The sequence below is a fragment of the Scardinius erythrophthalmus genome (assembly GCF_964197995.2).
Source record: "Scardinius erythrophthalmus genome assembly, chromosome: 4".
In the NCBI taxonomy this organism is placed as follows: domain Eukaryota; kingdom Metazoa; phylum Chordata; class Actinopteri; order Cypriniformes; family Leuciscidae; genus Scardinius; species Scardinius erythrophthalmus.
In genome coordinates this window covers 6,201,762-6,217,988 of record NC_138224.1, presented here as the reverse complement: position 1 = coordinate 6,217,988, position 16,227 = coordinate 6,201,762, and the positions used below count along the sequence as shown (strand labels likewise).

Genomic DNA, 16,227 nt, shown 5'->3' with positions numbered 1-16,227 from the left:
TCTTTCAAGAACATTGAAAAATCTTACCGAACTCAACATTTTCAAAATCTCTCTTCACCTTCTTTTATTCTCTCACTTTCTGTCCTGTAAAGGTGAACAGCATTTAGAGAGAAAAAACAGTAAAGATAAACACTGCTGATTGACCATTAGGTGGCAAATGTGTTTATTTGGATTGTGTGAGGAAAGGAAGTGAGCAAAACGAATCCACTGTACACTCGCACACACACACATGTAAGTGTAAGTAAAGCGTCTTAGACCTTTCACTCTCACACACGGCCACCCGCTCCTGTCCCGAGTCCCCAGCAAACATCCTGCTTAGACGGTGGAATCCTGCAGGGTCACGGCAGAGGTCAAAGGGCATTAGCATGTGCGTATTTTTGCTTGTAGTCCTAGAGATGTTGGTTGAGATGATGTTTTTTTTGTTGTTTTTTTCTCATAAAAATGGTGTTGAGTGACGACTTAGTACTCTTTAAATAAAGTACTCTTTAAATAAAGAGTTTTGAGTTGCATGTTGGAAAACTATTTCAGTCCTCTCATGGCCGAAATATTCTCTGGGCCAGTTTTAGGGTGGAAGAACTTTGATTGAACTGTACGAAACACACTCGCTTACAAACACATGCACATATTCTGCAGAGGTGCTGACAGCAAGTGGGCACTGAAGGTCTTGCCCACCGTCTTCCGCTGGTTATAAATACTGTGATTAAATATTAGCTTTTCAGCTAAAGTAACCTTCATGAGCTGCTGCGTTTCCTCTTTTGCTCTGTTTTTATATATTTTTTTATGTCTTTTCCCTTACAGTTTAAGATGTAGTTTGACTGTGGCAGGTGGAGTCATGTTGGGAAGAGGGATGGACTGGCTATAAGGAGAACCGGAACTTTTCCCTTGACTTGCGGGCCAGCTGTCAAAACTTGTTTAAATATACAAAGCAAACGTTTTGAAGCCGACTCATTTAAAGGGACTTCTCACCCCAAAAGCGTGGATCATATTTTTTTTATTCTGTCATTATGCCTTCTAAAAAGTGGAAAAAGCACCATAAAAGGATCAAAAATGATCCATATGACTCATGTAGTACATTTCTACATCTTCTAAAGTCATACAGCTTTGTGTACAGACTCAAATTTAAGTCACTTTTCACTGAGAATCTGCTGCAACTGGAGCATTGAGGTTGTGAACTGGATCAGTTTAGTTTGTGTATCATATAATATTGTATATTAATTGAAGAATCATTTATAAAATCCTTGATTTTACTTTTTGATCACCTGACTCCTTAACATACCTTTCATTCAAAAACCAGTCATTCAAAATATAATCGATATGGTAGTATGTTGTATAGCTAAAACATATAATATGTAACATATTTAAAAATTCTCTATAAAAGTATTACAGATGGATATGAACTGGAGCAGATGATATAGGCTGTATTTTTTGTTCCAGTCCATCCCTGGTTGGTAGAAGTGTGCAAGATTAGAGGTGTCCTGATACATGTCCAGCTCTGTTGTGTTTTTTTTTCTTCTTTTTTTTCTTTTTTAGCAGATTCTCTTTCTCCCACTTTTGCTATCTGACTCTTTCCTCACTGAAGAAAACAGCTGCGTTATGTCAGAACAGAGGCGTAAAGGCTAAAGTGTGTATGTTTGCCTCAGTGTATGATCACCAGCTTGTAAACCTTTATGTTGAGGGAGAGACAGAAGTAGAGAGAGAATAGAAACGCACATAGACACCGGGATACTGTCTCTTTCTCCAGTCACAGTGACATCAATAAGGGTCACTGGGTTAGCCGGGGAAGGTTCCAGAAAAAGGCCCACTTTAATGTTAACCGTAATTAATAAGCTTGTGTGTGTGTGTGAGTGTGTGTGTGTGTGTGTGTGTGTGTGTGTGTGTGTGTGTGTGTGTGTGTGTGTGTGTGTGTGTGTGTGTGTGTGTGTGTGTGTGTGTGTGTGTGTGTGTGTGTGTGTGTGTGTGTGTGTGTGTGTGTGTGTGTGTGTGTGTGTGTGTGTGTGTTTGTGAGAGAGAGAGAGAGAGAGAGAGAGAGAGAGAGAGAGAACTTGTGACGAGCTGTTAAGAAAGCTTGTGTTTGAAGAAGAGATTGGGGAGGGTTTTTGGAAAAGGCTGTTTTCAGTTGAAGGACATCAATGGTTGCTGGTGAAAAAAGAGCCTCATTGAAATTCATGGCTTAGTACCTATAGCATTGTGCATTTGGAGAGAGATTGAAAGTCTGACAGATTTCAATTAAAATGGCATTTACAAGAGATGGGAAAAAAGGAGGCCTGAGGCCGTGTTTGTGTATGCACTCATATATAGTTAACTGGTTTTTACCCAAATTCATTCGTTACATAAAATGACAGACTTGTCAAACTTTGCAAAATGTGCCAAGATTTTAATGTAACCTTGGAGAACAGCTACATCTCTTCCTGTTAGCAAGACTATTACAGGTGTCATATTCTAATCATTTTCATAATTAATAATATTAGTCACAAATTTTAGTAGGTTTTTACAGTTGTTTTTTCTGCACAAGTTGCTCATGTTCTGAACTCTTAATTTCTAAAGATCGAGGAATTTTGAATTAACATTGACCCCTTGAATACAGTTAACATGCTGAACAATTTTACACATCAGAAGCAAGCTAAATCATATTCGGAGCCACTGGGCTAAAACAAAACTTTTCCACCCTTATAAAGAGTTGTTGGATATGGGGGCCATCTTAAGAGGTCTTTATTTCAAATTTATCCACATTATGTTGACGTTCAGAGCTACAAAGACAGATTCCATCCTATTCTCTCCATCTATGGACATATGAGACCGTTTTGTCGGGCCAGAAGAAACGCCGGGTTAAGCTGTGCTGTAATTGGTGCATAAATTATTATACCTTAGACTTTAAAAGGTGGCTTCTCTTTTGACATTGCATTTGGGGTTTTAGAGCACTTATTTTAAGTGGTGGGTTTATGAGTAACAGAGCGCATGCACACACAGAGTGTATACTGATATTAAACACACGTATGTGCATGAGCCTGCTGTCTTTTTCTCTCACAAGCACTCACTTAAAATTTCCCATAATTGCCATTTTCTCTTGCATATTTCCTAAGTGCTGCTGTGGATGTACACAAATGGAGGAATGACAGTCTGAGGTGAAAGAGGTCAATATTTTGTTTCCTTTCCTGTCTGTGTTCTTGTGACAGCTGTATGGCATATTTAAAACTTTAGCCGGGCAGAGGGTCTTATTTTATCTCCAGCACTTCCAGTTAAAACCCTATCAAACCCTGTGCAGCCCAATCAAGTCTCTCACTATATTAGTCTGCCAATCACTGACCTAGAGTAATGGTGTTTAAAATGTTCCATAGTGCTTCACACTCTCACACCGTTGGGTGAGAACTGTGGCAGATCTCTTTGTCGTTTAAAGGTTTGATGACCTCTCCAGAGTCCACGTTAATTAGGCACATCAAGGTGTCCTCTGGGACGCCGACAGAAAAGCAGTCTACTTTAGGCTCTGTCCTGAGAGCACTTAGCGCTTCTGAAGAGGCTACAGAGGGGGCAGAGATGCAAGAACCCGCCATGTTTCCACGGAGACTTGCTTTTGTGTACATACACATTCTTTGCTCATTGTTTGGCCTGAAGATGAGGAGGATGTCCATTAGAGAAGTCCAACAGTTCCTTTCTGTCATTCCTTGTCTGGCTCTTTTTTTTCCGGGCTTTTATGTTATCATTTTGTTTAGGAAACTTGGAGGATTCACTCAGGATGGTGAGAGATGCTGTGCTAGATAACCGTTATACTCTACTTATGAGATCAGAGAAAAAGGAAAGAGCAAACTGAAATTTGTCATTTCCTGAATTGAACATTCTGTCATTTTATGCAATGTCATGTCGTTACAAAAACCCGCATGATTTTCTGCTGTAAAACGCAGATTTATATAGTTTGTATACAGATAGATAGATAGATAGATAGATAGATAGATAGATAGATAGATAGATAGATAGATAGATAGATAGATAGATAGATAGATAGATAGATAGATAGATAGATAGATAGATAGATAGATAGATAGATAGATAGATAGATAGATAGATATACTAGTAATATAGTACATATAATATGTGTGTGTGTGTATATATATACTGCTCATATTTCCTTGCAATTACATTCAATCAGAGTTTTCAATCTTTAAAAAGACAGAAAAACATATGATTAAATTGTTGAGCCTTGAGCTGAACTGAAGAACCAAATCATTCTGATTCGTGAACTGGATCAGGCGACTCATTGAAATTATAACTGTTCATTCATGATACATTGCCCTGTTTATAAGAGTAATGACTTAAATGGTCTATTTTCACACATAGTCGACATATGCTGTCAGAAGATTTGGAATACAGTGCACAGGTTGAATGGATCTCTTTTGTACGATACTTTTAGGATGCATTTAAGCCGCCCGCCATATGAACAGTCAAAGCCATATAATTTGAATAATAATAATAATTGCATTGGAAAAAATCTATATGTACTTCATAATTTCACTTTTTGTCTTCCCTGAAAGAAAGAAAGTCATACGGGTTTAGAACGATATGAGGGTGAGTAAACGATGACAGAATTTTCATTCGTGGGTGAATTATTCCTGTGGGTGAAACAGGAGGAGAGATTTTGCAATCTCAGAAGAAAATAGGATTGTAGATGTTTGCTGAGCATGTTGTCCGTGGAGAGAGTCTTTGTGTGCGCTTCCACGGGTCAGCCGGTGTCAGTGTTGTTCTCTGTGTGAAAAAAAGGTCCTGTGGCAGAAACATTAAACTAATTTACACCACTCATAAAAATCACACGCTCATCTCCAGGAGCCTGCCAGAGGAGTGTTTGTAATGGGAGATTACATGACTGTAACTCAGGTTTCTCTCTTTCTCTCGGTCTTTCTTTTGCTAGATGGGATGAACTGTATGAATAAGGAACATGGCTGTGCCCATATCTGCAGAGAGACTCCCAAAGGTGGTGTGGCGTGTGAGTGCCGTCCAGGATTTGAGCTGGAGGAAAATCAACGTGACTGCAAATGTATGTACCAACTTAGCAAAATATTAATATTAATATCATTGCTCCCTCTATCTCTCAGACTCCTAAAATTTTAATATGTGCTTCGTTAGTTATGTAACCCCTAACCAGAATATATATACGACACGACTGGATGTGAGTGTACATCGTTTTAAAACATTTGTCAAAAATACCACTCATTTCTTCAGGTGTAAAACTTTTGGTCACACTTTAGATTAGGGTCCAATTCTCAATATTAACCAACTATTACCTACGATTTTTGCCTCAATACACAAAAAATAATTACTGTTTATTAATAGTTAGTAAGGTAGTTTTAAGGGATGTAGAATATGATCATGCAGACCAAGGCATTATTATGTGCTTTATAAGTACTAATAAACAGCCAATATCCTATTATTATGCATGCTAATAAGCAACTAGTTAATAGTGAGAAATGGACCCTAAACTAAAGGGATCCCAAACTTTTTAGTACAGTAAAAAATTTGACTTGATGTACATATAAAATGGCCACATTATAATTATAATTAATGTAGCTACAAATTATAATGTCATCATGTATGTATTGATCTCATTCAAGTTAACAACACTTGTTTAGATTCTTTTCAAGTGGTATGAAAAATCCCTTAGTTTTTCCTTATGACCACAAGTGGCTTCTGAATATCCATCTCAAAGAAAAACGGCTGGTGGCATCAAAGCTAAACAACAGGTTTACAGATTGATTTTAGTCTGTCCTCTAATACTGATCTCTCCTTAAACAAACCACCTTGGCCACTGATCTGTCAAGGACTTATAAGTTATAGTGCTGTGGCTCTGGCCTGAACATCTGGAGAACTTTCATCTACGATTCGTCATTCTTCTATTTTTAATACTAGTGGGAAAATCGTGGACCAAAGTCCTTCAAACTCCTATTCGTCCAAGTATTGTACAATGTATTAGATGTGGAATATCTGGACAGTCTCTTTGTCCAACCAAAGGCCTTTGACATCCACAAAAGATATCGGATGTGAAGCCTATTTATTTTGCTACACTACACGGTTCTTTTTTGGCATTAATGGTTCCATAAAGAACCTTTAACATCCATAGAACACAAAAGGTTCTTTATAGTGGAAAAAGGTTCTTAAATGATGTTCATAAAAAAGAACTGTTCGCTGAAGGGTTCTTTAGCGAACCCCCCCCCCCTTTTTTTTAAGTAAAATCAATTTGGATGTTTAAGTCATTTCAACTTAAATTACATTAAACTGACTTAAATAAGCTGAACTTATTGCTTAACTTGAGTTAAAGTTTGTAAAACATATGTTGTCACAAATTATTGATCATATAATTTTTTACAGTGTATGTGTACCTTGATTAAAGGGGTGTCCATGGAGGAACACTTTTCTTTTTAGCCCTCCTCACAGTTCTTGTGTGTTGCCAGTGACATGTAACTATGGAAATGGTGGTTGCCAACACTCGTGCGATGACACCGACGTGGGGCCTGTGTGTGGATGTCATCAGAAATATGCCCTGCATTCGGACAGCAAGACCTGCATTGGTAAGTCAGACTCTCTCTCATACACACACACACACTGCCTGGCCTTTTATATACGTTTAGCTTTTCTAGCAAAATTCTTCATGGAAACCTCAGCCTTGTCGTATTTACACAATGAGCGCGAGGTGAGTGAGCTTTGCCAGGGTTATAAGTGCAGGGCTGTGTCTGACAGAATGTTTGTTGAAGATGTTTTTGTAGGCCGGTTGAATGGTCCATATCACGGTTTCCGCTTTGAGGGTCCCGGTACACTGCGGTCAGAGAGTGCATTGGGTTCTGGCACGGCGAACCCCAAAGATTGGCCTCACGTCTCAGAGACGAACACCCCACACTCCTGCCCATGTGGCATCCAGGAACGAACTGCTTCCTTGCGGTTCAGGGATCTATAGACGCACGCGTGTCAATTGTAGCGTCCTCCACTCATGAAGCAAAACTTTAAAGGGATAGTTTCCTCAAAGATGAAAATTCTGTCATCATTTACTCACCCTCATATTGTGCCAAACCCGTATGACTTTCTGTCTTCCGTTGAACACAAAAGGAGATTTGCACATCTCTTTTCCATACAATGAAAATAATTGGAAGCTGTTGAGCTACAAACAGAAAAGCACTATAGTGCTATTTGCACAATAGTCTCAAATCTCATTTGTGTTCACAAATGAATCTGATGTGATCTTGGTGTGGGGTTAATGCTCCATATTTGAAAGTGAAGTGAAGTGTAATCAGCCAGAATTTTGTTAGCTGTGCATCCCTACTTTTTTGCATATTTTGTAGCTTGACAGACACTTTCGTTATGTGGAAAAGAGAAGTGTATATTTGGCTAAAACAATTAAGGGCTACAATAATGCATTTATTGGTTTGACGTCAGTGATAACGACGGGAAAAGAAAACTCATGTTTCTCATCTCCAAACCTCAGCCCATGAAAGCATTAAATCCTTGTGGTACAGGGATGGCGGTAATTTCCAGTGCTTGCTTTAGCAGTTAGTGGCTAATTCAATGATGGAAAAGCCCATTAGCTGTGACACTCGGGGAGTGACACAGCTGATTTGGTCATTCATCTTCTCTTCTGGCTTTCATGCTCTCATTCTCTCACACACACGCAGCTCTGTGTGACTATTAGGGCAGAAAATGAGACTTCTGATGTATCTTGCTCTAGCAAACGTGCATAAGCCAGAGAAAAGGGTGGGTTGGGTGAGAGAGAGATGTGTGTGCTTGTGTCGGTTTGGGAAGATGTGCTTGATGATGGAAATTTTATCGCTGAACTCTCCGTGTGCAAAACACATTCATCATTCTGATAATGGTGGAAAAGCCAACCAGTCGGCACATGGAGTTCTGCCATATTTGCCGAAAGGGAAAACTTTATACGCCATGCGGGTATGGCTGCATCCAGGGGCAATACTTCAGAAATGAAGAAGAAAAGGGTTTTTCTTTCTTTCTCAACTCACTCTTTCTTTTTGAAATTCGGGAAGACAAATGACCCGCTGCAGGTAAGTTTCATTTTTATGCTTGTTTTCTTAGGGTGAACCTCATGGCCTCTGCAATGTTTGACCGGCTTTTACAATCTGTTATGCCAGCATGTGTGCTTGAGTTAAGGAAAACCTTCCAAAGAGCATCTTTTTTTTTAATGTCATTTGGCTCTCAAGAGTCTTTGCTGTCTCCTCAAACTCCTCCAACTGAAGGCCAGCTACCACAGCATTAGCCGATATAAAGTTTCTTTCAGTTACGAGAGTACATATACCCTAAATTTAACATTTAGATCCGTTGGTATCATTACTCAGGGTGTGCGTAAGCATAAAACCTTCCAGACAGGGTGTATGCACATGAACTGGGACTGAAACGTTGTAAATGTGGGGATAGAGACTTTGTAGTTGGCAGGTGGGTTTAGTGGGCTCACATGGGCTTGTGAGCCAGTGAAGGGTCATCAGTCATGTGAAGCGCACAGGAAACACATTTACACTCCATGTTACATGAGTTTTACCGCACTGCGGTGTGGCCAATCAGATCCTCACACCCAGGCCAAGAAATTCCAGTGGCTGTAGTGACGTCAGATGTATATTTAAAGGCATGGTATGTAATTTTTGCCGCTAGAGGTCGCATATTCAAAACAAATAACAAAGGCGTAGCTTAATGATGCTGTAGTAAAGTACAATGACGGGAAAGTGAAGTAGCGTGGAATGACGGGAGTTGTCGTCTTCACCTCCACTGCCGTTGTTTTCTGTTGGTAAAAGTTATCCAAACAGTTGCTCACCTAATAAAACACATGAAAGGTCAGCGTCTCTGTCCAGTCGAAATTTATCGCGAAGCTCTCTCCATCTAGGAAATGCCACGCCGATACTGATCCTTGTTTTTATTTCTCCTCTTGTCCCAAACTCTTCTTGGGTCATTTGATTCACCTGTACGTTTACGTTTATTGGAGTTTTCTTTGGCGACAGAACCTGCTGCAAATGATAATGAATAATCGACTGTGCGAAACAACAACAGAGTGGCGTGCTAGACGAGTAGACGCTACAGTAACTACTTCAGCATTTATTCATGAGAATCACTGTGTTTCCATGTTTTCTACGGCAGTAAAAGCAGAAACCGGGGATAACGCGGACATGACTCTGGTTAAACTTACGAATTTCTCTGGATTTAAACATCGTTGGAAACATTTGTGATAATGTATTTACACAAGTTAACAAAATATGTAACACTGTGCTAGTGGTTTTCGGATATTTTAATGCAAAAATCTTACATATTGTGCCTATTTTCTAATTTTTCTAATTTTCTAATGTTGTGCCAATCTGTAAGTCGTTTTGGAGTCGTGGCATGGATGCAAAAGGTTTTAATTTATAGTCATACATGGTTGATTTGTTTGCAATCTAAAATGTCCAATAACAGGTAGTTTACCAAGGTAAAATAAGTACTTTTCAGCTTGTTATGTGATCTCAAAATGGCGGTGCTCATGAGGTGACCCACTTTGTGTAGAAAACAGAAACTTTTTATTATTCTACTGTTTTGTCTTTAATGTACAACTACATAAGATGAACTGAAATCTTTCAGTTGAAACAATTTTTTCTTATGCTACTGTAGATTTTGTGCAAAATGTTTTAATGAAGTACACATTTATAGGGGTAGTTCACCCCAAAATTAAGTTCTCCTTTACTTACCATCATGTCATTACAAACCTATAAGATATCTTGAAGAATGTTTTTGTTTTAGACCCCATTGGCTTTTATTGTATGAGAAGAAAATAGACTTATATAAAAAATATATCTTCTTTAGTTTTCTGAAGAAAGTCATTTCTTCTTTTCTGAAGAATGTCATTAAGAAATGACAAGAGTGTGAGTAAATGATGACACAATATTGATTTTTTGGCGAACTATCCCTTTAAATAGTTTCATATACCATCATTTAAATGAATATGAAACTGTTAAGCAGCTTTATTTTGTATGATTGTGTCCTGACCGATCATGTTTTGCGTTACACTGTCAACTGACACAGTACATGCACATTTGCCCTGACCACAGAAACATAAACGCAAAAGTTTGTTTTGTTGTACCTGCTGATTGCCGTACACTGGATTGGTTCGCCTCTCTCTGGCAGCTTAGAGCCCGGAGCCAAACTCTATCCCGTCAAACTCAATCAACTCTTCCTTTCCAGCCTCCACGGAGCGACACCAAGCGGCCGCGGGGACCAGACGAGGAGTGTAGAGACTGCTCCCACCTCATCCCTGTCTCCCTCCTCCTTTCTTCCTCTTCTCTCTGTCTGTCTCTCTGGACCCTCGCTGTGGTCTGTGTGTCTAGCTGTGCTGTGTGGGTCTGGTCTTTCACTGTGTTTAGCGCTCCTTTAGGATCCCCCTTTCGCTCCTGTGTGTGGCGTGTCCCTGCTCTTCCTCCTGCTTCTCTGGTGAAAGTTACTGATTGCCTGTCTTGTCTGCAATTTAAAGAGTGATTCTGACTGGAATAAAGTGGTTTATAAGCAAATCTACTAACGAATGCAAGAAAGAAAGGGTAAAACGGGTTAAACACACCTCTCAATTGCAGCCTGATCAACGGGAGAGCCCCCACCAATCAGAAAACAACATCCCCTCTGACCAGCCAATCTGTACACCAGTCCCGCCCCCTGCCTGACCTCTCTGAAATCAGCCAGCCAATGGCATCTTCTCGTTCTTGTCCCCCACAACAAGCATGAACCAACCCTGTCTGCAACCCTGAATAAAAAGAGTCACTAAACAATGCCTAACTGGCCTCCTCTCCACTCTCATCTGTCACTCTTTTTTCATTTAGAGCGTCCTTCTCTCCTCCTCATGCCAGTTGCATGTTTTCCTGTTGCCCTGCACTATCGCTTTCTTCTTTTACTCTTATCAGCTCACTTCCTGTCCTCTCACACTAACGCACGAGCTGTCATTCGCCTGCATGATTTTGTCCGTGTGAAATATTGTTCTTTTTCAATGTTTTTCCTTCTTAATTGGTTAAAAACATTAATAGTAACCCCTGTGCTTTTTATGGTTACCGTAGTCACATTAGAGGTAGTGGATTATTGATTATTTTCTCCTTTGCTTATTTATTTATTTAATTTCTCTGTGACATCGCACTCACTCCAACCTCTGATTGGTGGAGTCCTCTAAAAGAGGCCAGTCAGAGCCAAGTCTGTATACATGCAAATCAGAAACACAGAAATAGACAGATTTACGTAAACACGCTCATTCAATGTTTTTCTAGTGTCCTCCAGTGACTAAAGAGGGGAGGACAAACATACTTTCAGTGCCTGATGTTAAAGGGAGTGTTCACCCAAATATAAAAAATCATTTACTTAGCCTCATGTCATTCAAAACCTGTATATCTTTCTTGTGTGTAACACAAAAGGAGATGTTATGAAGAATGTTCATGCTGATTTTTTATTCCACACAATGAAAGTAAATGGGGATAAATGCAGTCAAGCTCCAAAAATGACAAACAAGCACCATAAAATTAGTTGCCAGTCTAAATTTTTACTTTTGTACATTAAAATATGGCACATCATCAAATATGGCATTCTGACACCATATCTGAACACAAATGCCTTGAGGTTGAGCAAATGATGACAGAGCTGTAATTTTTAGGTGAACTGTCCCTTTAAGGCAAGCATCCACACCCTGATTGGCCCTCCACCCATTCAGGATTGGCTCCTTTTGTCCCAGAACCCTGCCCCTTCCTCTCTAACACCAATTCTGTGCTTGTATCTGCATGCTCAGAAGCCATTACCCTCCTCACAACACTCGCCTGGCAATTCCCTACGCTCGGAAAGTGGTTTTCTGCATTTACTCGACTGTCCAAGCCAGTTGTAATGTGTTCCATAGACAAACAGGCAACCAGCGCTGCCCCAGACTCTGTCATTCATCCACCTCTCGGCATGTCCCACCTTCCTCTCATGGACCCCACCATGAGACTTCCATCCTTCTCTTGTCATCCTCCTTTCAGCTCAATCTTTGTCACGGAGTGTTTTTTTTTTTTGTGTCCTGTTTTGTCATCATCTCATTATCATGCAGTTTGTCTTTTGACTTGTATCCATCCTTCCCCTTCTTCTTTCTCTGTATCCCTTGTCTCTCTCTCTCTCTCTCTCTCTCCCTCCTCCACTGCTCGTCCTCTCTGTTACTGTGGTAAACAAGTGGCTGTTTGATATGGAAGACGAACTACAACGGAAACAGCGTCTTATTGTCAATCTCTGCCCCTCCCGTCCAATCCCTGTCCCCCTTTTGTTAAGCTCCTCCCACGTCCCCATGTTCGTTTCGGGAGATCTTGATATTCTTTTATTTATCTGTTTGTTCATGTGATTAACACTCTAACAGGGTTATTTGCGCTTCTTCATGGCTTTACGCCTCTTGGCTTTGGTTTGGGCTCAAACGCCAAGGTGGTCAGGCAGCCCGCGTCCAGGCGTCCACGTGTCGCCAGAGGCGGGTCGGCCTGTTGCGGGGCTGTCTGTGCGGGCGATGGACATTGGGCTGCACATTAACCTACTCCTCCCTGTTTGTCCCCTGTCACTTGTGTTTTAGAGAAAGATGAGGCTGCAATTGAGAGCTCTGAATTCAATACCACGTCAGTAGCTGATGTGGACAAGCGGGTGAAACGTCGTCTACTTATGGGTAACTCTTTTCTTCCTCTTTCTATGTGTTGCCATGGCGCTTGTGCTTCTACCCCCTCGTTTCTTTCTGTCCTTTAGTTTGTTTGAGTTGCTTTCCTTTCCTTTGCCCTTCCCCCTGAGGTCACTCGTTCGATATTTCTGTGTCTGACCCTCCTACAAATTAGAGAAATGTCCCTTCAAACATGACAAGGTTCCTTTTGCACTCTTTTTAAACTGTCTTCAACACCGCCGCCTCTTCTCTTTGACAAAAACAACACAACTAACAACTGACCGCTTCCATCCACTCCCATTTCCAAAGACGGAAACAAAAACAACACTGGATTTCTCTACACTGGATGATAAACCAATCCCCGCTTTTCCAGTCGAACATTTCACTGTATGACTTCAACTTTAGTTGTAATTTTAGACAGTGATTAGTTGAACTGGAGGAACATTTGTGGGCTGAATACTGAACAAATAATGGGCAGATAATTTTATGGAGGAAGAATGACATGAGAGTTGGTCCAGAGCGTTTCCACATCATAGGAGGCTGTGGGCTGTGGTGAACCACCGCTGAAGATGCCTGACATCATTTTTACGCTCTATTAATAGTATGTGTTCTTAAAAATTAAATATCTGCATTTATCATCTGCCCACATTTATCTTCTGTCATCTGTTCTCCATAAACGTAGTGTCTGTAAATTTTCTCACCATTAGAAATGTTTTTATTTTCAATGCTCCCCCTCTTTTAAAGTCAACATGAAATGCCAAACCTGTTTTACTTTCGTAATATAACGTTGTTTCCAATTGAACAAGATTCAATGAGAAAAATGTAGGGTTTGATTTTGTCAAATGGGAATTTACTGGTCATGAGAAAATGGGTGTTGCATACCAAAATGGACACAAAAAGAAAGAAATATATATATATACACAATCATTCGGAGGTAACAAGGTATCACATTTTTGCAAGCAACATATAAATGACAAATATTTGCAAAAATGTAATACCTTGTTACTTCCGAATGATTGTCAATGGAAAAATGAAAAGTGAATTTCTTGACCCTTTGACTGAAAAGAAAGTTGTAGAGGCAAAGCAAGTGTTTCTATTGGAATAATCTGAAATAATCTTTTTATTTTAACGATAATGTGCATTGATGAATCGTTCACATAAGACCAGATTCTGAAAGTAAATAGGGTCGTTTTTGATTTTGTGTTGACTTTAATGTGTCTTTAATGGGGGAATGATAGTTTCAATGTGCGGAAAAGAAATGCAGAATAAAGTTTTAGTTTCCAGTCCATCTGCTTCAGTTAGCTCTCCTAAGAGAGAGAAGATAACTCACACAGACTCGAACTTCAGAAATATATCACCCATTTAAATATTTATCTTTGAATTCATGAACCAAGTCCAAGATGTTGTCAGACAGACAACAGATCTGCCTTTGTATGGCAAAAAAAACAACTGTAAAGTATACTGTAAAATATTTGGGAGGACAGACCAGACACCTTTATTGAATTTTTTTTTGGTTGTTTTTTGGTTGTGGCTAAAGAATATAAGTATGTTTTCAAATTATTATTATATCTTAAAAATAAGTTATGTTTGTGACAAAAAACCCAACTCTATTTAAAACTTATCAATGTGAATTACATTTAATTCTATCAGGTTAAAAACGATTTAGCCAAATATTCAGTCCAGTTTTCAGTTCATACATCTCTCACTACTGATTGCTTTTGACAATTTTAGGTACACCAAGGAACCTGACGACTCAGAGATTTTTCACCCTTTATCACCTTCTTGATTCTTTGATCATTTCTGAAATAGTGTCTTTGGTTTATGAATTACTTTCTCCTCCCTGTAGTAGCTGCATTGAAGAAAGACCCAATGCTAACCCTCCTCTGTTTCTACCTCATTTCAGTTTGAGTTTGCTTCCCCCCGTGAGTTGAGATTTCATTCATTTTTCCCCGATACACATATACACACAGTATATTTCAACTGTAGCGCTTTTTGACGTGTATGCACACTAGATCAAACCGTGAACTGTATGGAGAGATTGTGAAGGGTTTTGAGAGTCACATGTGATGTCATCACCATCTTACTCACTGACCTCATTATTTCACCCGTCTAAGATCATATTCCAAGTTTCATAATGCACAAATGGGCCCGTTATTACGACAGATTCACACAAGTAGCTTGGCTTTGCATGTGAGTGTTTGTGTAAGTGTGTGTGTTCTATCACACAGGAGCCACAGGAGAACGCTAGATTTGACACTCAGTGTTCCCGCTTCATCCTGCCCTCCTGTCACAGCTGAGGCCAACAGCACCAGGATGTGACCGATCCTGACATATTAAACTGGAAAGTCGGTGTCCGAAAGAAAGCTGCTATTGTACCTAGGCATGATGGGAAACCCAGAGACTGGAGAAGAAGAAGAAGAAGAGAAAACAAGAACACAAATAGGTGTTTTAAAAAGGTGGTCACTTAGCAGAAAGGGGGAAATTGAAGGAATTTGATCTAAATAAACTGCCATGTGTCGGGCACATGTGGAAAAGGGCCTGATCTCTGATTCGTTGACCTCTGGAGCGTGATCCAAATAAATGTCACACACCTCTGGGCAGCTGTCTCTCGGCTCAAGTCTAGACTTCATCTGAAAGTTGTTGTAGGCACCAAAGCTCTAGATGTGTGGAAGGTCTGTGTGGTTTCCTTCACCTCCCAAAGAAGGGCTTCTTTTCAGCACTGGGACGTTCAGTCAAAATCTCTCCAGTCATCCGTGGGCTTTTAGTTTTAACTGGCCATTCGCCAAAAGGAGCCGGGAAACACGATCATGATGTCTGAGGAATCTTCATCTTTCGTTGTGGAGTGATATACGTATATATAAACATACAGATCCATCAATCAGAAAGGCACGGCCATTTAGAGTTACCACACCCCTTTTCGAGAACTTTTGGTGCCGGTATTTGGAGTAGTCATCACAGCTAGCTTAATCAAACCCTATTTTGTGTGTACGCACATCCCATGTACATGTCCCTGGGCAAAAGACGGTCCAGCTGTTCTTGGAGCAGTTGAAAAGCCCATAGCATAAAACTCTAATAACAGGGGCTTTGACATGCTTAATAAATCATTAACAGAAAGCCACTTCACCCACTCCCCATCCCACAGAAGAAAAAAAACGTGCTGTTGAAGATGAAGATCTTCTACGCCTTTACTCTTTTGTGTCCTCAACCAAATTGCCTTTGGGTCTTTGTCTTTGATGGCTAACATGATGGCTCAAAGATCCCGTAACTGTTCCCAAATGGACATCTTGGCTTCCAACGTGACCTGGAGAATCAGACACAGTGTACTAACCAGGTGTGATTATGTGGGTATGGTCCAATCAGAACATGTCTGGTGTTTAATATAGTTATGTGGAATGAGAGTTTGGACCAATGAGATTTCACAGTGGGCGGAGCAACAGACAAAACTTGAAAGTGTCACACTGTTGTTACACTTTATTTTAAGGTGAGGTGGTTACATTGTACTTACTCAAATAAGTGAGTAATAATAATTAACCACACACACTTACTATAGTTACGGTTAGGGTTTTGTTTTAGGGTTAGTTACTTGTAATGTA

At 40.0% G+C, this 16,227-nt stretch overlaps 1 protein-coding gene across 2 annotated transcripts in view; it reads left to right on the top strand.

Moving 5' to 3' along the window:
• scube1 (signal peptide, CUB domain, EGF-like 1) overlaps positions 1–16,227 on the top strand; it is a 65,956-nt gene that overhangs the window by 26,037 nt on the left and 23,692 nt on the right. The window contains exons 5-7 of one of the 2 annotated variants that reach the window (XM_081364203.1): positions 4,898–5,023; positions 6,435–6,551; positions 12,557–12,646. In XM_081364203.1, coding sequence (XP_081220329.1) covers positions 4,898–5,023; positions 6,435–6,551; positions 12,557–12,646 — 333 coding nt within the window. The remainder of the gene's footprint in view (positions 1–4,897; positions 5,024–6,434; positions 6,552–12,556; positions 12,647–16,227) is intronic. The other variant, XM_081364204.1, reaches the window with a different exon arrangement.